This window comes from Pleurodeles waltl, chromosome 9 (assembly GCF_031143425.1).
Source record: "Pleurodeles waltl isolate 20211129_DDA chromosome 9, aPleWal1.hap1.20221129, whole genome shotgun sequence".
In the NCBI taxonomy this organism is placed as follows: Eukaryota; Metazoa; Chordata; class Amphibia; order Caudata; family Salamandridae; genus Pleurodeles; species Pleurodeles waltl.
The window spans coordinates 269,639,932-269,660,239 of NC_090448.1; the positions used below are offsets into that span (position 1 = coordinate 269,639,932).

Consider the following 20,308-nt stretch of genomic DNA (forward strand, 5'->3'; position numbering starts at 1 on the left):
ATAAAAAATATTTTCCTAAGTATAACGTATCCTTAACCTTTGAGTTTTTCATTGATTTTAAATGGTTCATGTTTTGTAATAAAAAAGTGTTTCAACCTGTAGTGTTGAGTGTCATTTAGTTGAGAGTTGTTAAGTGCAGTGTCATAAAGTATAGTGTCATACAGTCTACTATCATAGACTCTAGTGTTGTAGAATGGAATAGAGAGGAGTGGAGTAGAGGGGAGTGGCATTGCATATATTGAATAAACTGTTATACAATGGAGTAGGATGGTGTGTCATTTTGTGGAGTGGAGTAGAGTAGAGTAGCATGTTGTGTAGTGGATTGGTATGTTGTGTCATACGGTGGAATGTCGGCAACTGCAGGGTCATGGAGTCAAGTGTCATGGAGTGGGCTGTTGTTGAGTATTGAATCATACAGTGGCATAGAGTGGTGAAGAGTGTTGTACAATTTAGTGACATAGTACAGTTAAGTGTTGTACAGTTCTGTGACGGAGATTAGTGTTATGCAGTGGAGTTTCATGGAGTGGTGTGTCATATACTGGACAGTGGTAAAGTGTTGTGCAGTGCAGGAGTGAGTCATAGAACGGAGTGCATATCATATAGTGGAGTGGCATGTGCTAGCATGTCATACAGTGTAGCACAGTGGCATAGAGGGGATGGGTATATAGTGGAGTAAAGTGTCACATAGTTACACAGAGCATAGAAGAGTCTTGTAGAGTGGAGTTGCATAGAGTGTAAGAGGGTGTTGTACAGTGAAACTGCATAGAATGGATTGTCGAACAGTGGCAAAGAAAGGGAGAAAATATTTTACAGTGGAGTAGAGTGGAGTTGAGTTCATTGGAGTCCCATTGGATAGAATGGAGTAAACTCCAATGCAGTGGAGTGTTATGTTGTACAGTAGAGGTTTGTGGAGTTGAGCAGAGTGGCCTGGCATTTCATACAGTGTAGTAAAGTGGCATAGAGTGGAGTGTTGTATGGTACAGTGAAATGGAGTTGGCATGTCGCATAGTGTTCATCGTGTTAGCAAGGTTGTGCAGCAGAGTACAGTGGATTGGCATAAAGAAGAGTGTTGTAGAGCAGAGTGGCATACAGTACATTGTTGTAAAGTATGGTAGATTATAGAGGTATAAATTGTTTTAGAGTTTAGTGGCATAGAGTTGCTTAGAGTGTAGTGGGGTACATGTGAGTAGCGGAGTACAGTGAAGTACAGAGGAGTAGTGAGTCATAGAGTGGAGTATAGTGTTGTAGAGTGGCATAGCATGGAGTAGAGTGTTGTATAGTAGAGTGTACTACAGTATTGTACAATGACATACAGTGTAGTAGAGTGATGTTGAGTGCAGTTTTTATAGAGTAGAGTAGAGAAGAGCAGAGTGGAGCAGCATACATGAGAGTGTTGTTCAGTGGCATAGAGTGTGGCAAATTGTTATACAGTGGAGTCGAGTAGAGTGATGTGGTGTAGCATAGAGTGGACTAAAGTGTCATATAGTGGTGTGCTATGGAGTAGAGTATAGTGTAGTGGCACAGCACAGAGTGGAGTAAAGTGTTATAGAGTGAAATGGTGTGTTGTACTTTGATTTGTATGTTGTGTCATAAAGTGAGGAAAACTGTGAGTGAAGTAGAGAGGAGGGTCATAGAGTAGAGTTCAGTGTTGTAGAGTGAGTGGGGTACAGTAGGGTAGAGTTTGGTAAGATGTGGTACAGTGAAGTAGCAAAGTGCGCTGTAGAGTTGAGTGGCATAGAGTGCCATTGAGTGGAGTGGTAGAGTGGAGTAGTGGAGCAGAGTTGAGTAGATTGGAGTAAAGTGTTATAGAGTGAAATGGTGTGTTGTACTTTGATGTGTATGTTGTGTCGTAAAGTGAGGATAACTGTGAGTGAAGTAGAGCAGAGGGTCAAAGAGTAGAGTTCAGTGTTGTAGAGTGGAGTGGGGTACAGTAGAGTAGAGTTTGGTAAGATGTGGTACAGTGAAGTGGCATAGAGTGCTGTAGAGTTGAGTGCCATAGAGTGCCATTGAGTGGAGTGGTAGAGTGGAGTAGTGGAGCAGAGTTCAGTAGATTGGAGTAGTGTGTTATAGAGTAGTGTAGAGTAAATTCTGGTGTAGGGGCATAGAGGTAGTCTGGTAGCCAGAGGCAAACTGGAGTACAGTGCTGTACAGGGAAATAGTATAGAGTTGAATGGAGTTTGGTAGAGTGGAGCAGCATAGAGTATTGTACAGTGAAGAAGACTCAAGTGGCATAAACTGGAGTGGCGTAGACTTCATTGTTGTACATTATCATGTGATAGTGTGTCATATCGTAGAGAATCGTAGTGTACTGTGTAATGGCGTAGAGTTTCCTGCCATACAGTGAAATGGTGTAGAGTGGAATGATGTTTAGGGGAGTGGCGTACATTCTAATAGCATTTAGTGGAGTAGCGTACACGTAAGCAGCTGACAGTGGAGTAGCACACAGTGGACTAGGATAGAGTGGAGTTGCATAGAATAGAATAGCGTACTGTAGAGTGGCACAGAATGGAGTACTGTACGCTGGATTTGCACATACTGGAATAGTGTAGAGTGGAGTGGAGTAGCTTAAAGGGTGAGTGGTATATAGTGGAGTGTCCTAGACTGGAGTAGTTTCAGTGGAGTAAGGTAGAGTGGAATAGCATACAGTGGAGGTGGGCACAGTGGACTAACGTACAGTGGAGTGCCATACAGTGGAATAGTGAACAGTGGGGTGATGTAAAGTGGAGTGACATACAGTAGAATAGCACAGAGTGGAGTGGTGTACAGTGCAGTGGTGTAGAGTTGTACATTGTGGAGTGGAGTAGCAGACAATAGAGTGGAGTACAATGTAGAGGCATACATAGGAGTCATGCACACTAAAGCTGGGAAAAGTGAAATAGAATAGAGAGGAGCAGCGTAGAGTGGAGTTGTGTACAGTGGAAAGGCGAAGAGTGGAGTGTTGTAAAGTGGAGTAGCATACAGTGGAGAGTTGTAGAGTGAAGTGGCATAGAGTGGAATAGCATAAAGTGGAGTAGAGGAGAGTGGAGTGGCTTACAGTGGAGCGGCGTAGACTGGAGTGATGTGCAGTGGATTGTGGTAGAGTGGAATAGTGTAGAGTAGAATGGCATACAGTGAAATAACATACAGTGAAGTGGTGTACAGTGGAGTGGCATAGACTAGAGTAGTGTACAGTGAAGTGGCATACGGTGGAATAGCATAGAGTGGAGTTGGTAGACTGGAATGAAGTACAGAGGAATGGGGTAGAGTGAAAGAGCATACAGTGGAGTGTCATAGAGTGGAGTAGCATAACTGAAATGGCATACAATTGAAAAGTATAGAGTGGGGTTGCGCAGAGTGGTGTGCATACAGCGAAATGGCAGAGAGCACAGTGGTCTGCAGTGGAGTGGTGTAGAGTGGAATGGCGTAGAATGGAGCAGCGGACAGAGGGGTGGCATACAGTGGAGTGTCATAGACTGAAGTGACATACAGTGAAGTGTCATAAACTGGAGTGGTGTACAGTGGAGTGGAGTATCTACAATAAATTTATTAGGAATGTACAATATGGTGTGCAGCTTAACTCAAGACAGCAATTTGAGCTGCCTTGCATTTTGGAAGATTTACCAGCAACGCAGTGCCAAGGGTGGTGGCCTTGTGTTGCTTTGTTGACAAGATTTAAGTACTGTGTTGCCCAAGTGAGATCATGCATGACATAAAGGTCACACAACAAAATAATATTCCTGTCTCTTAGTTATGTATTGTGCCACCATATACTTTGGTAACTTCACAGTATAACACAGTACATGCCAATGAAAATGTAGTATTTAATTGGCTAATGGCTGTCTTTATAAAATTTAAAGGAAGGCATATTTTTTAATACTCTTCACCTGTGTTCTGGACTAGGTCATTAATTTTAGGTATGTAGTAGGTTTTAATGTTATTCCCTACCTGTTACCACTATATTAACAGGTTAATTGGTAGAAAATGTAATACTGATTTTCCATATATTTTTTTAAAAGTGTACAGAGTATAAGAAATTTACCTTTTTATTGTTTATAAGTTGTGCTATTGTTTTATTGTATTTTTGCAGTACTCCATACGCTTTTTTCATAAATAATGAAATAGGTAAAAAATAATATAGTACACTACATTTGGGAAACATTTATAGAAATTATAGTAAATTTGGCTTTTAAAAAAAAAAGTTTTTTAAAACTTCTGCAGTACCTCCTTGGTTGTACCCCGGTACTCATTGATTTTTTAAAACTTATATAGGAACTATTTATGATTTTCGCTGCCTATTACCACTTTAATCAAGTGGTAATAGGTAGAGGAAAATTATAAAACCTATTACTTATCTATATCTATATCTAAGCCCCTAACCCAGAACACAGGGAAAGTAGCCTTAAAACAACATGGCTACTTTTAACTTTTGTAACGGCAGTCATTAGCCAATCACCCAATGTGTTGTCATCCCCAGACCTTGCAAAATTACTGTGATTACAGCTATCACTAAGTTAAAATACGTTATAAGCAAAAAATCCTTACCTGTACTAGCCAAAAAGATCATCTACACACCATAATCTACTACATTCCTGATTGATTTTGTTCAAATTCATTCAGACGGTTTTGCAAATATATTGGTGTCAAAATGTGTTTTGGGGTCCTCTCCTGTTTTCTTTGCACCCCTTTGAGGAATCTTTGCTAAACGTTGCATCAACCACCTATGTAGACAAAGGAATAGGTCTGAAAAGATTCATCTAACGGGTGCAAATCTATTAGCAACTAAAAATCGGAGGAATTCCTATCTCTGGGAACCCTAACTAGATAGATAGATAGATAGATAGATAGATAGATAGACAGATAGATAGATAGATAGATAGATAGATAGATAGATAGATAGATAGATAGATAGATAGATAGATAGATAGATAGATAGATAGATACTGTTTAAACCCTTAAGAAGCTAGTTGTGAATGAACCGCATTGGCTGCTTTTAGAAACCCCAGATACAAACCAATAATGAAGCATTGTGAAAATTCTTGGGGCTTATATGGTTACGATGATATGTTGAGTGCCCCCCAGCATTTAACTTTCCACAATTTCTGCACTTATGACAGAACTCAAACAGCTGGATGCTGTTGGGGAGAGCATCAACACAGAAATTAGCCCTGGCAGTGGTGTGGGGTCGTTGTCAGTTATATCTGTTCTGCAAAATTTTAAAGGAACATCAGAAATAGCTCAAGTAGCAGTGTTTGTACAAATAATTGTTGACTATAATTTGTCCTTCACTTACACTGATACTACCAGTAGACCCCCTAATCCTATTCATCAGGTGGCCTCCATTCCTAGCTTCAGAAAACTTTTGTTTTTCACCTGTTCCTGAACAAATGTCTCACAACCGATAACTGATGAACCAAGTACATTTTTGTAACTGTTGTTATTATCTATTATACTTTGAAATTTTTGAAATGTTCAATTTGGTCAATGTAATGTAATATGAAATGTAATTACACATACAACACCCCAACACCTTCGGTCCAGTAGCACTAAGTAAACCTGTTGCATAATTACATAAAAAATAACTATCCAGTTGTGTGTTTTAAACATTTTTTAAATGCCTGCATAGTTTTCTCTAGTTATTCTACTATGATTTCTATAGAATCCCTTTGTATTTCTTGCAGAACATCTGAGAAAATCATTCTTGTACTTTATGAAAGGTTTATGCTAGTTTTTCTTTATAAGATAGTCTTATCGAATTCTTGTAAGAGTTTATGTAAGAAACTTGAATGACCTACCAGTAAATAATTAGAGAGCGTATTGTGATAGCGACCAATAAGAATTGCTAAAGGGCATTTCATATTCAATAGTGTCCTACGTGGTCTTAGCAAACATGTATATCAGAAGATTTTTGTTGTCCTATGCAGAACCCATAGTATCATATTATACAGGAGGGTAATGTTATCTAGCTTGAGGTCCATTCTGGTGTCAAATGAATCTTAAACTTTGTCAGGTGACCCTATTACAGAACACGCTGCAGTGCTTATGGTCACTGAAAGCAAACATGTTTTTTTGACAAACTGATGGAAAACTGACAAATCTATTTTGACATATTACTTTTACACATCAGGTAACTATTTGAGTGATGGAATGTATAATGCTGTGTGCAAGTTTTATTTATATTGCAACAAGAGATTTAGTAGTAATCATTTCATCAAGTTAAGAAAAGTCAAATAAGTTGTAAAATTGCTTACCGAGAAGGTCAAAGCTCTTTATCTTTACATCCACAACTGCTGGGATTGTTCTCAGTTTAGCAAAGCTGCAGCTCACAGTGATATCTGAGATGAAACAGCCCAGGGGTAACGGTGCTGGCACTGGAGAAAGTTCATCTGGAAATGGGCTTGATGGACTTCTAAATACATCACCACGTAAGGGATCTTCTTCATCTGGTTCATCATCATCCTCCTCTTCCTCTTCTTCTCTTGCACGTTCCTGTTGCTTTTTTTTCTCCTGCCGTTTTTTCTCTTCTCTTTTTCTTTCTTCCTCTTCTTTCCTTTGCTCCTCTTCTTCCTTTTGCTTTTGTTGCTCCTCTTCTATTCTAAGCTGTTCCTCTTCTTCTGCCTTCCTCTTGTTTTCTTCAATGATTTTCTCAAGCTCCTCCTCTTCCTTGCGTCGGGCTTCCAACTCTTTTTGCTCTTTCTCTTCTCGCTCTCGTTTCCTTTCTTTCTTTCTCTGCTCTTCTTTTTCCTTTCTCTGGATCTCCTCCTCCTCCTCTCGATGCTCTTCTTCCTCTCGTCTCAATAGCTCATCCATTTCTGCTTGTGTACGTGGGGAAGGCATGAGTTCTTCTATGCTAGGGTCATTTGGTTCTGGAGAATCACCAGAAAATTCAGGTCGGTCATCCATTGCAAGACTCTTTAAGACTAAACGTGAGGAGGGTGTTAAAAGTAGTGAGAAACAGAAAAAGAAGGGTGGTAAGAACCACAATAAATCCACGTTAGTGACATCACATTGTTCCCTCCAAGTATTTTTTTCAATTCTGCAAGCAGTCATGTGCACTAAATGGATATCCTGTGAACCATGATAGCAGAGTACATATGTGGCCCCAAGGTATAATTGCAGTCTTTAAAGACTATAGAAAAATTTGAAGGGAAGATGTATTTTTCTTTTAGTTCTAGATATGATTAAATGGATTACTGTCAGCCTGCCATTTTCTTTATTATCTCAATACATCTTATAGGCCATTAGCTTATTAATATCAACTTTGTTCTTTGGAGGGAATAATGCTACAGAAAAGATGTTAAAATCGAGTGTCAAGATTTCAAGGTTAACATAGAAAATTGTGCTCATTAGGTACAAAAGGCATACTTTTTAAGATTGTAAAAAACAAAGTGTGAAATGTTGCATTTCTTTCACCATATCCATTCAGTTTTCTTAAGAAGATTTTGCAAGTACAATAATGTCATCTTACGTTTATTATCTTTATTAGCAAAGCAATTGCATTACAGTTATAAATTTGGTATACTGTCCCAGTAAAACATTGAGGGGACTTTTATTTGTATTGTATGGGCACCAGAGAATAAAGGCGCACTCCAAAAGTATTTGATGCTTGTTTACATTAGGGATGGGAACAATGGATGTGAGCATTTGTTTCTATAAGACAGTACCATTGTGCCACTTCTGTACACTGGCATGGATGTGTCCAGTAAAGTAATGGACCATAGAACATTCCTCAGATTGGGGTATATCTGAATAATTAAAATCACAGCATCATCACCCCTTCTTAAAAAGAACACTGCAAACTTGAGGCCTATCTTGAGTCCCACTTGTGTGCCAAACATGTAAACTGATGGCAATACAAAATTCTCTGTCTACCTGAAACTGCAAGGGCTAGTAAAGGACCACAAATCTGGATTCCGAGACGAGCGTAGTACTGAAGCTACACTACACATTAAGTAGTGGAGTTGCTGTTCATGAGTCGCCAGGGCTCCACGTGTTTCTTGAATGACATATCAAAAGCCTTCAATAGTGTCATTTGACGCACCCTTCTCTACTCCTCAATGGATTCTATGGGTGTTAATGTCATAGCTGTACAATGGTGAGTATCCTTCCCCTCTAGTCACATATATAGGAAAAGCTGCTCTTCTTCATGTACTACGCCTGTGATGCGCCACAAGGTTTGGCACTATGACTGATTGTCATATACATACATATGGTCCCTTATGCACACATTCCCTGTGGTTATGAAACAGGTGCCATGGATGTGCCACTGGTTCCAAATCACCACATCTATGACCTAGCAGTGTCCTTTGATGCTGACCCATCTCTTGCTCATAACCATAGGTACCAAGTTTCAGTGGGAAATGTCGTCTTTTACACACCTTCATAAGATGGTTCTTGTACGAGTAGTCTCATTGATGTGGCTTTAATGTTGAAATGTTATTGATACTGCATTTTGTGCCAAAACTTTGAACAACCTATTACACTTCCCAATCTACTCTGATTACCTTGTCTTTTGCATTAAAAGGTCTGATCATATCAGGTAAGACAAGGAAACCAATATATTGGCTACCCACAAACATAATATTGAGTTAAATATCCTGTACACGACTAAACACATCTGTTTGCTGTTAGATCCTGTCCCACCTAACCAGATTGCTTCTACATTAAAAGTAGACTGGTCATATAAGGCTGACCTCCCAAACCCATTCTCCAGGACCAAAACAAAAGGCTATTTGTATCAAAGTATTTTGCATTCACAAATGGTGCAAATCACAAAATTCCACTGTTTGCAAATGAAAAATAGCCTTTCAGAATGTATGAAAGGCATTGGCAGCCCATATTAGGGAATCACATAATTTTTGCGATTCCCTTAAATTGTGACTTCAAATAAGAAATTGCAATTTGCGATTCCCTAAATATGAAATCGTAAATAGGGATTACCTATTTGTGATTTCATAAGCATATGCATCAAGCATTTCCTAAATATGAAATGGACATTTAGGAAATACTATTACCATCATCTCCAAGTTGATGGTAACCATGTGCAATTTTAAAAAATGCATTACAATGCAATTTTTAAAGTGCTGGGTAGCGCACACATGCACCTAGAGCATGTGTGCACTTCACAGTGCACAGTTAATTTTTGGGGTGCATCAAAGAAGGCCTTAGGCCCTCAGCTCCCTTGGTTTTGCATTCCCTAATAGGAAATCACAAATTAGGAAATGCTAAACCATTCTCACGTATGGTCCTGAAGACCCATACGAACGAAAGGAGTCGCATTTTTTAATAGCGATTCCTTAATAGCGATTTCGACTATGTAGAAATTGATATTAGGGAATCGCTATTTTGTTACATTCCATTTTGCATTTCCTAAATAGCGAAGCATTTCCTAAATAGTGATTACTTAAATTTATAAAAATATACTTTGTGCTGCTGAAACCAAACTGGCTTAGAGCCAGTTTGCCACTCATCTCAACTCGAGAGGCTCACTACACATTCTTCAATGCAGATAATGACTCTGCTCTCCAGAAGACAACAGCATGATCTCTGGACCCAGGAAGGCAAGGGTGTTTGCAAAAACTGGACCGTTAGCAGGGATTAGTCATCTGGAGAGGACAAGGAAGACAGGGGAATTAAAAGATAGCATTAATAGTAACTCTCTTTACATTGAAGATGCCAAATGGGGCTGACATGTTCTGCTGTCATTCATTCCCAGGGCTATCGTAGACCTACAGGTACTCAGTCCAGCAGAATAGAGGACCATGCTGAACCCTGACAAATGGGAGATTACATCATCTAAATAGGAAGTGTTTTAAGGAGAACCGGGGACTCCGAGTGGAAGAAGGTGCTAGCCATTATTGAATTAGGAATTCTCTAAATTGGTACAGTAAAGTGAAGAGCACGTGCTGCAAAAGGAGGTAAGCTTAAGGCAATAAGGTAGACAGGACTGGGTGATAAAGAATGCTCCAATCACAGGCTAGTGCACAGGATAAGACTGGAATCTCGCCACCACCTCCCCAGAACACTCATGGACCTCAGAAGACTACACCTGAAGAAGAAGGACATATTTGAAGAAAGAAAATTCAATGACCCCTGACTCCTTGAATTCCTCTCCCAAGGTCTTAATTACCTACTTCAAGAACATTAAAAGCAGAAGGACACCTGGTATTAACAAGGCTCAAATGACCACTGTGAACTGGACTATGGACAAGACCTGGTTGTAGAGAGACCTGGTGCCTAGAAACCTGCTCTGAGGACCTTACAGCAGCAGGAGTTGCAGTTGTTTTTGAAACATTCTATCCAACACTGTCTCTCTTTAACAACTCTAGTTCCTTTTTCTTTAATGTATTATTAGCGTAATCTATAATGATTGAGTTTCCTGTAAACAATCATTTTTCTTGTTTCAGCAGAATTATTATGTATGTTAAAAATATATATATATTTCACTGAGCTGTAATTTTGCAGCCATGTTTACATTCTTATTAGGGACAGACTGCTTTTTTGCCCCTGGCTAACACAATTTTTAAACAAATTGATCACCTTTGTGTCGACAGTGACATTGTCTAGGAGAGTATCTGTGACAGTTAGAGAAAAGTAACATTTTGAATCAACTAAGTGAGACTCTGATTGACATTCACTGGCTGTGTTTGGGTCTACAAGGAGGGGTGCGCGCAAAAGTGGAATTCATGGACGAGGCAGTGTGAGAAATCTGTTGAGGATCTATGGTTCATTTTGACTAATCTTTCATGCAAGGCAACCCAGGATCCAAATTTGATGCATGACATTGTGAGAAAAGGAGAGAGAAGAATAGTGCCATATCTACTAAGATTTTGCAACATTTTCCTCTCGCCTTAAGCATGGGTGTCTTGAGTGCTCATTAGAAAATCAAAGAGGGTTTTGGTTTTTAAGAGGTAGAAGCTTATCTGTCCACTGTTGTTGGACCTGCCCGTTGTAGCAGGTTCATCCCATGACTTTTTGCCTAATTTCTCCTATTTTTTCTGACCTCTCGCTGTTGGCTCTAGGGCTCTGAGCACTTTATCACTGCTGATCAGTGCCAAAGTGCAGGTGCTCTCCCATCTAAAATTGGTGTGATTGGCTTATACCTAATTGGCATATTTAATTTACCTGTAAGTCCCTTGTACAGTGGTTTCTCTATACCCAGGGCCTGTAAATTAAATGATACTAGTGGGCCTGCAGCGCTGCTTGTGCCACCCACTGAAGTAGCCTTTCAAACCTGTCTCAGGCCTGCTAGCACAGGGCCTGTGTGCACAGTTTTCTGCCACAGGGACCTGGCATCTAAATTTACTTGCCAGGCCCAGAACTCCCCTTTTACTACATGTAAGTTACCCCTAAGGTGGGCCCTAGCTAGCCCAATGGGCAGGGTGCTATGTATGTAGAAGGCAGGACATGTGACAGGTTCTGTGGCCTGTCCTGGTAGTGACAAACAGCCTAACTTGGTGTCTCACTGCTGTGGGTGCTGCATTTTCGTAGGATTGCATTAGAAATGCCCTGCTTTATATGTAGGGGGTATTGTCTGATTTATGAGGGGTAACGTAGGCATGTTTGGTATGGTGGCAATGGTGGTAAGAAATGCTGCTTACTGGTGTAGGTGTAATTTTTTTTACTATTACAGAAATGCCACTTCTAGAAAGTGAGCATTTCTCTGGGCTTATGACTCTGGTGTTTTGCAGCTTGACTCCAATCCATGTTTGGGCAGAGAGATAGTTGAGCTTTGTGCATACTTTTCAGACAGCCTGTACACAGGGAGGGTGGAGGTGTCACAAAGGTGCATTTACATTTTGTATGGTCTTCCTGGGCTGAGAGAAGCGAGAGGCGGGGCACACCTGCATTTGTAAAGGCTGTGCCCTGGCCTCACACAATAAGGTTATTTACCCCCAACTGATGTTTGGAGGCTGTGCTGGAGGAGTGAAGGGGGCACTGCCCGACCCAGTTGTAACTGGTTGAAACCCCCTCTCCTCCTCATTGTAAAACACACTGTAAACTGAGTATAAGTACAAGTGAATTTTCCCCACAATTTAGACATTCTTGAGACTTGAAGAGACTTACCTGAAACTGGACACAGGACGCTGCTGAATAGACTCACAAGGACCCACCTTGGACTGCTGCTGTGCATGCCTGGTCACTAGGAGGAACTGCCACCATCTGCATCCCTAGTGCTGGCCTGTAGCTGGGCCTGCCAGCCCTGTGCTTTCCCTCTCGCTTGTCTCCAGAGGCATGGTGCTGTGGCCCCAGACCCCTGCAACTATCCCCACCACGAGGGGTGCTTCACTTTTGTTTTGGCCATCATAGCGCTTTCTTGGTTGGCTTAGCATAGAGTGCAGCGCTTATGTGGGACCCTGGGTGCTCATAGGCGCCTTGCTGTGAAAGAAATCACAGCTGGGAATGGGCTCTCCAGGAATCTCCCGTGCTTGTTAGCCTGCTGTTTTTGGCCTTTAGAACACTCACCACCGCGACTGGAGTGTTGCCGGCAAAGCACAAGAGTCGGGCTATCTTCGGCGCCCCCAGAGCACCACAGGTAGAAAGGAAAGGAGTGAGTGGGGCACAGGCAGGCACCCGCTTCGGTGCCTGCTCACGTCTTCAGGAATGGGCGGGGAAGGAAGCCTCATCGGAGGCTCCCCGCTCCACCGGTCGTCTTCTCTTGATCTCGGTAGGGCCGGCAGGGTCGAAAGGAAGCCTCATCGGAGGCTCACCCTGCCCCGAGAGGACCTCCTCTGGATCCCTGAGACTGGGGGCTGGGCGGAAGCCTCAACAGAGGTCCCCCGCGCCGTAGGTCTTTGTCTTTTGGCCCCTTTTGCTTTCTTGGGCTGCTTTGTGCCCCCCCCATTGAAAGGCCAATGAAGGCCCGGGGGGGCCTAGAGATCATGGGCCCCAGGAGGAGCCTGTTATAAACCTCAGAGAGGGTGCCGACTGCCCCTCTCTCCCAGGAGCAAAGCGTGGCCTCCGTTTAGCACACAGGAGCGCTGGGGGCCCACTTTAATCTTCCAGGCACTAAGAGTGTCCTTTTCATTCTACAACAGGTACTTTTGGGGACATATTCATTCTGACATGAACATTAAGGGGTTATATGTTCCCTACCTATTTTTATGATGTTGCATAAATGTGTTGATGATCCTTTTACGGGCATGATATGCAGATATATGTTTTTATGACTTGCCATATGTTCTCTAATGTTCCTTTTATGGATATTTATGATGTGTACATGACAAGTACATATATTTCTATATTGTGATTCCTGACTACTGCTTATGTTGCAGAATCCTGAGAGTATTAGTAACGTGTGTAACGTTCTAACAATTGCTAAGGTAGCAGGGTATTACTGACATGTAATGTTTGGTCTAATTATGTTTTGTGCAATGCAGTTTATTTTTACATAGCTCGGTGTTATGTTTACTTTGTGGTGTACATATTGCGTCATGTGTGTTGTGTGTGTGTGCAAACGCTTTACACATTGCCTCTGGGTTAGGCCTGACTGCTCGTGCCAAGCTGCCAAGGGGGTGAGCAGGGGTTATCGTGGACGTGTAACTTCCTTCCCCTGACTAGACTGGGTGGGTTCTGCCTGGCTTAGGTGCATACCTTAGCCAACCAGAAACCACATTTCTAACAACTGTTAATTAATATTAGATATATGAAGTTCCTCAATATTTTTGCTGCCACAACCAATTAGACCTATCTGCAGCAAAAAGGCAACAAAAAGGCAGCTACTTGAATACACATATCAGCTAAGCACTGATATAAAAAAAAGAAGAATACAAAATATTTGACACAATCCCAAATGTCAGCTTGTTATTCATGCCTGATTAAGCTCCTTAGAAAGTATGGTCAACCAATGAAAAGTGGCATATACTTTTTTGGGCATATATAAGAAAATTGTTTGAATAAAACTCCAGTTGTCTCCAGTTGCATTTTGAAGTGTATTAGGTTAACCAGTAGAGCTGCTCTCATTTTTGTTGCACACAAACAGCTTGACATCCCAAAAAATACCACAATTGGATTGAGTAGAAACCAAAAGGAAATAGGGGCCAGATGTATGAAAATGATTGTTTGCTATTACCAAATAGCAAATGTTTGCAATTCGCTATTTGGTAATCGCAAACACATATGTACAGAAGTGTGTTCATTAGACCTGGAATCCTTGACATGGTCTCCCCTGTCTATTTTGCCTCTGCTTCTCATGTTTTGACTGTTTACTGGTCATTTTTTTGCTGGTTTTGGTACTCTGGGCACTTTAGCACTGATGACCAGTGCTAAAGTGCAAGTGCTCCCTGTGTAAATTGTAGGTGTAACTGGCTTTTCCAGGACTGGCATATTTGATTTACTAGTAAACCCCTAGTAAAGTGTCCAGGGCTTGTAAATCAAATGCTAATTAGTGGGCCTGCAGTACTGATTGTGCCCCCCACATGAGTAGCCCTGTAAACATGGCTCAGACTTGCCACTGCAGTGTCTGTGTGTGCAGTTTTAAACTGGCAATTCCACCTGGCAAGTGTACCCACTTGCCAGGCCCAAACCTTTCCTTTTTAAACATATAAGGCACCTGTTAGAAAGTTTTTTTTTGGCTGTCAGTCAGGTTACCTCTGTCCAAGCAACCCTCGCTCTAGTCAGGGTAAGTCACACACAATCCAAATTATCCTGTGCCCACCCTCTGGTAGCTTGGCACGAGCAGTCAGGCTTAACTTAGAAGGCAATGTGTAAAGCGTTTGTGCAATAAATCATACAATAACACAATATAGCACCACAAAAAATACACCACACAGTGTTTAGAAAAATATACAATATTTATCTGTGTATTTGCAGGTCAAAACGATCAAAGATGCAACATGAATTTGTAAAGATATCACTGAAAAGTGATATGAAGTGTCTTAAGTCTTTAAAAAGTAAATAAAGTCTCTTTCAAGCACAAAGTACCTGGTTTGGAGTGGAAAAACTCTGCAGAGGGCCGCAGAAGAGGCGATGCGTGGAAAAATGGTGTGTGCGTCGTTTACGCTCCTTCACACACGGACTTGCGTCGTTATTGTTCACGCGGGGAGACGTGCGTAGTTCTACGGGAGTAAAAATGGTGTGTGCGTCGGTTTCGCCCCTTCACACACGGACTTGCATCGTTATTTTTCACTCAGGGAAGACGTGTGTTGTTTTCCAGCACGCGGACCGTCTCCTTCTGTGGATCGTGGGATTACCAGATGTCCCAGGGTCTGTGCGTGGATTCCTCGGCTTGTTATCTGGCTGCACGTCGTTCTGGGGGGCTGTGCGTGGAATTTTCTTTCTCACGGCCGGCGTCGCGCCGATTTCCTCTCTGGAAGTCGGGCGGTGTTGTCCATGCGAGGCCGTGCGGCGAAGTTCCAGTCGCACCGCAGGTGTCGCGTTGAGCGGCGTCTTTCTGGATCGGCGTGCGGTGAATTTCTCACCACGGAGCAAGCTGTGCGTCAAATGTTTCGGCGCACGAGGAGTCCAATTGAAAAAGAGAAGTCTTTTTGGTCCTGAGACTTCAGGGAACAGGAGGCAAGCTCTATCCAAGCCCTTGGAGAGCACCTTTACAGCCAGACAAGAGTTCAGCAAGGCAGCAGGCCAACAGCAAGGCAGCAGTCCTTTGTAGAAAGCAGTCAGGTGAGTCATTTGAGCAGCCAGGCAGTTCTTCTTGGCAGGATGCAGGTTCTGGTTCAGGTTTATTCTCCAGCAAGTGTCTGAGGTGGTAGGGCAAAGGCCCTGTTTTATACTAAATTGTGCCTTTGAAGTGGGTGTGACTTCAAAGAGTGGCTAAGAAGTGCACCAGGTCCCCTTTCAGTTCAATCCTGTCTGCCAGGGTCCCGGTAGGGGGTGTGGCAGTCCTTTGTGTGAGGGCAGGCCCTCCACCCTCCCAGCCCAGGAAGACCCATTCAAAATGCAGATGTATGCAAGTGAGGCTGAGTACCCTGTGTTTGGGGTGTGTCTGAGTGAAAGCACAAGGAGCTGTCAACTAAACCTAGCCTGACGTGGATTGTAAGGCACAGAAAGATTTAAGTGCAAAGAAATGCTCACTTTCTAAAAGTGGCATTTCTAGAATAGTAATATTAAATCCGACTTCACCAGTCAGCAGGATTTTGTATTACCATTCTGGCCATACTAAATATGACCTTCCTGCTCCTTTCAGATCAGCAGCTGCCACTTCAACAATGTATGAGGGCAGCCCCAATGTTAGCCTATGAAGGAAGCAGGCCTCACAGCAGTGTTAAAACAAATATGGAAGTTTTACACTACCAGGACATGTAAACTACGTAGGTACATGTCCTGCCTTTTGCCTACACAGCACCCCGCCCTATGGGTTACCTAGGGCATACCTTAGGGGTGTCTTATATGTAGAAAAAGGGGAGTTTTAGGCTTGGCAAGTACTTTTAAATGCCAAGTCGAATTGACAGTGAAACTGAACACACAGGCCTTCCAATGGCAGGCCTGAGACAAGGTTAAGGGGCTACTTAAGTGGGTGACACAACTAGTGCTGCAGACCCACTAGTAGCATTTAATCTACAGGCCCTAGGCACATATAGTGCACTCTAATAGGGTCTTACAAGTAAATCAAATAGCCAATCATGGATAAACCAATCAACAGTACAATTTACACAGAGAGCATATGCACTTTAGCACTGGTTAGCAGTGGTAAAGTGCCCAGAGTTCAAAAGCCAACAACAGCAGGTCAGAAAAAATAGGAGGAAGGAGGCAAAAAGTTTGGGGATGACCCTGTCAAAAAGCCAGGTCCAACAGCACCCCTAAGGTAGAAATTGGGTAGCCCCATGGGCAGGGTGCGGTGTATGGTAAAGGGAGGACAAGTACTGATGTGTTTTACATGTCCTGACAGTGAAATACTGCCATATTCACTGTGCAGGGAATAGCTCTCTCATAGGTTAACATGGGGGCTGCCTTTAAATATCTTTTAAGTTTAGTTTCCTTTTGGGAGCAGATTGAGATGTGGAGTTTGGGGTCTCTGAACTAACAATTATAAAATTCATATTTTGGTAAAGTTGTTTTTTAGATTGTCAGTTTGAAAATGCCACTTTTAGAAGGTGGGCATTTTCCTTTTTTAAACCACTTGGTGACTCTGCCTGCTTGTGTATTCCCTGACTGGGTCAGACTGACAGTTGGGCTGTTTTTGAATCCCCACTAGACAATGACAGAAAGGGAGCTGGGGTGTAGCCTGCATATCCTGATCGGTCATCTGGGCTACAGTGGAGGGAGGAGTGTGTCTGGGGCGGGCCTCGGCAAGGCAGGATCTTGTGAACAACAGAGACTTTCCTTTGAAGTTTACCTACTTCAAAGGCAGAAAGGGCTATAAGTAGTGGACCCAAAACCCCAGATTTTGGTCCACTACTTCCAAGGGACCACTGGCTGCTCTTATAAAATATTCTTGCATCCATTCCCAAATGGGAAGGAATCCCTTGGGGACCCATTACCAATTGCGAATTGGTTACCACCTGCTTGAAGTAGGTGGTAAAATGAGAATGTTTGTGACTGTATTTTCGACGCAAATCATTCACACATACCAGTGTGATTTGGTATTAGGAAGGGATGCTTTAAAAACTCCCCTTTCCAATACCAACTTGCAAAATCTATTTGCGAATCGGTTACTGAATCACAAATAGGGCCTTTGTACATACCAAAAAGAATTTTTAGCGGTTGCAAACTGCCGATTCTGCAAATGGGACCATTTGCGACCATTAACAAGCTTTTTACATCTGGCCCTAGGTAACTGAGGTTTTTTGTTTTTAAAACACATTCTGTTATACTGATTTGATGGTTGTTAATATAGTGTCATATACTCTACACCTGTTTAGGCTCCCGAAGTTAGCAACTATCAAACATTTGTGACACAGTCATGCTTATAAGAGCAGAGTTTCACAGCTACCTACCTGCATATAACGAGCTCGTGCATAACATTGAGACTAATGAGAAGCTGCCAAAAGGTGCACAGTGTTCAAAGTTAAAGTTGATTTTATCATTATATAGAATATGAGTCACTGTGGGTGATATTGCTAATTTCAAAAGGGCTAACTAATTGTTTTTTGGAAGGGTCACTGGATGTCCATTGTGAGGTCATTTGTAATGATATCGGTGTTGTCATAAAAAATTTAATTTGTGATGTCATCTTTGACATCAATTGCAAGCTTATGTGCAGTGCCTTTGGGTTTCTACCGTTAACACCAGGCTCATCACCTCTGAGATATATTAGCATTTCTTCTGTGTAGAGTTTGATATAAAGTGGACAGCTATTAATCCGTAACCTGTGGTAAGCAACCCTTCAGCGAAGTGTCAACGAAAGGGCTGTGGTGTGAGAATGTCTTAGCCAAAAATTCATTGTGTTTGACCTTGGTATGTAGTTGAGAAGTGCATAGAAAATTATCAAGACAAAGATGGACATCATATAAACTAGTATACTATGTGTACTCCCTACCTTTGGGATTATATGTTTGCCAACTATCCACCATCTCCCAGCAAGAGATCCAACTGTTAAATGCCTTGTCACAACTGTGTGTGTTTGAATTGAGGATAGTGGTGCGATCTGTCATGATTGCTACCTACAAAACAATTCAAATTCCCCCCAAATACTTGTGAATAAGGAGGCATTTATGTCAACTGCAGAGCTAGGCCCTCCCAAAAAGAAGGTAGGTCCATGTTTGGTGCATATATGTTTATCAGTGCTACATCTTTTCCCTGCAGCTGCCTCCCAACATCACATATGGCCCGTTCATGTCCACCACTACTTTCAAAGGCTGAATGGGAACCCCTGATCTTATCCAAATCAAAACGCTTCAGGTATTTGTTGAATAAGCTGTGTAATTTGCCTGGACCCTCCATCTTCTATCCAGTGCTAATCCCTCTTTCTTAGTAAGATGCATCTTCTGGAGGAATGCAATCTGGGACCTTCTTCTTTTAATATATGCATGCACATTGTATTGATTTGAGGGTTAATTGCTGCCACACATGTTCCACGTTAGTATTATGAATTGATTCATGTGAGTGTACACATCCGTCTGAAGGAACAGACTCCATAGGATTGGTCTGGGCACTACACCCACCAGCCTCCCAACATTGCACCTTCAGTTCGGGTTAGTCACTCAATAACTTCACATGCACATATATCAACTGCCACTTCCCCAACTTTTTCCCCTAGGTCAGGAACAGCCTGTCATACTGTCCAAACTTCTAAGGAATGTGTTTATGTGCAGCTTGCTTAAAAAGGATATACAGACGTTCTGCGGCCCGGGCTTTGACAGATATAAAAGAACTGTTCCCCTTTTTCATAGAATATCATCCTCTGATTGGGGTGCTCTTAATGCATTATCTTGCTAAAGCCAGATTATTTCACCCTGTCTACACTAGAGCTAAAGTCCACTGCCAATTTCACAATTTCCTCACATTGCTGCAACAGCCTGTTTTCTCCGTCCACCGCAGCCTGTTGGCTTGTAGGCCACACGTCTCTGCCACACCTGGATCAAAGTCTCTTCCATATTGTGGATCTGTGTAAGCGCTTCTCAGGCAGCCGTGTGCTTTCTGCATGATAAGTGTCTAGCCATTCCTGCATCTCCATTGGCTCGGCAAAAAGTGAGCCCTCCCTTCCACTTGAATCTGTAGCCAAGACGTAAACAACAGGGTGTATACTAACCCAAACTCTCATAGGCATTTTGTTACAGACAGGAACAATGCAAGCTGTTTCTGCACCAGTGAAGTGAAATCTAGGAATATGGACACCCTTGCATTGTCTATCATGTAAGGACTTGCCAGGCGACCCTTGCCAGTAGTCTTGCCACTACTGGTCTAGGTGGTGCTTTAGGCTAAGGCAGGCATGCAGGGACCCTGTACAGTCTCTCAGGCACGTAGAACTTGCACAGGCACTCAGTCGCAACCACCACTTGCAGCCAGTTCTCCAAAAAGGTGACCATTAAGTCACCCACAATCAACCTAGGAACTTGATTTGTCAAAGCTGAAGCTATCAGTCCCTGGCATGTGGGCAGCACAGCTGTGCATCTGCCTCCAGCTCATTGTGGGCACAGTAGCTCCGCATTCTACCTGCAGCATTTGTGCTGATACAGCTTTGTGGGTGAGGGTATTACAGCCCTTCCCACACGCTATCCACTGACCATCTTGGAAGGTTAGTACAGGTGTCTGCTCCCAATGGCTCCTTCGTACTCAAGCGGGTTCGGGCTCTTACTTGTCTTCTAGCATGGCTGCAATTTTGTCATCCTTATGGCCTCTGCCACCACTTACAGTCCTTTGAGTGTGGCTGCTCTGCACAAAACAAGACATCATGGAGTTGTGCACCTGGTCCACCAGCATTCAGGCACCCATCTCC

At 42.4% G+C, this 20,308-nt stretch overlaps 1 protein-coding gene across 3 annotated transcripts in view; it reads right to left on the reverse strand.

Moving 5' to 3' along the window:
• ECM2 (extracellular matrix protein 2) overlaps positions 1-20,308 on the reverse strand; it is a 222,763-nt gene that overhangs the window by 103,184 nt on the left and 99,271 nt on the right. For 2 of the 3 annotated variants that reach the window (XM_069206683.1, XM_069206682.1), the window contains exon 4: positions 6,228-6,896. In XM_069206683.1, the coding sequence (XP_069062784.1) occupies positions 6,228-6,896 (669 nt within the window). The remainder of the gene's footprint in view (positions 1-6,227; positions 6,897-20,308) is intronic. The other variant, XM_069206684.1, reaches the window with a different exon arrangement.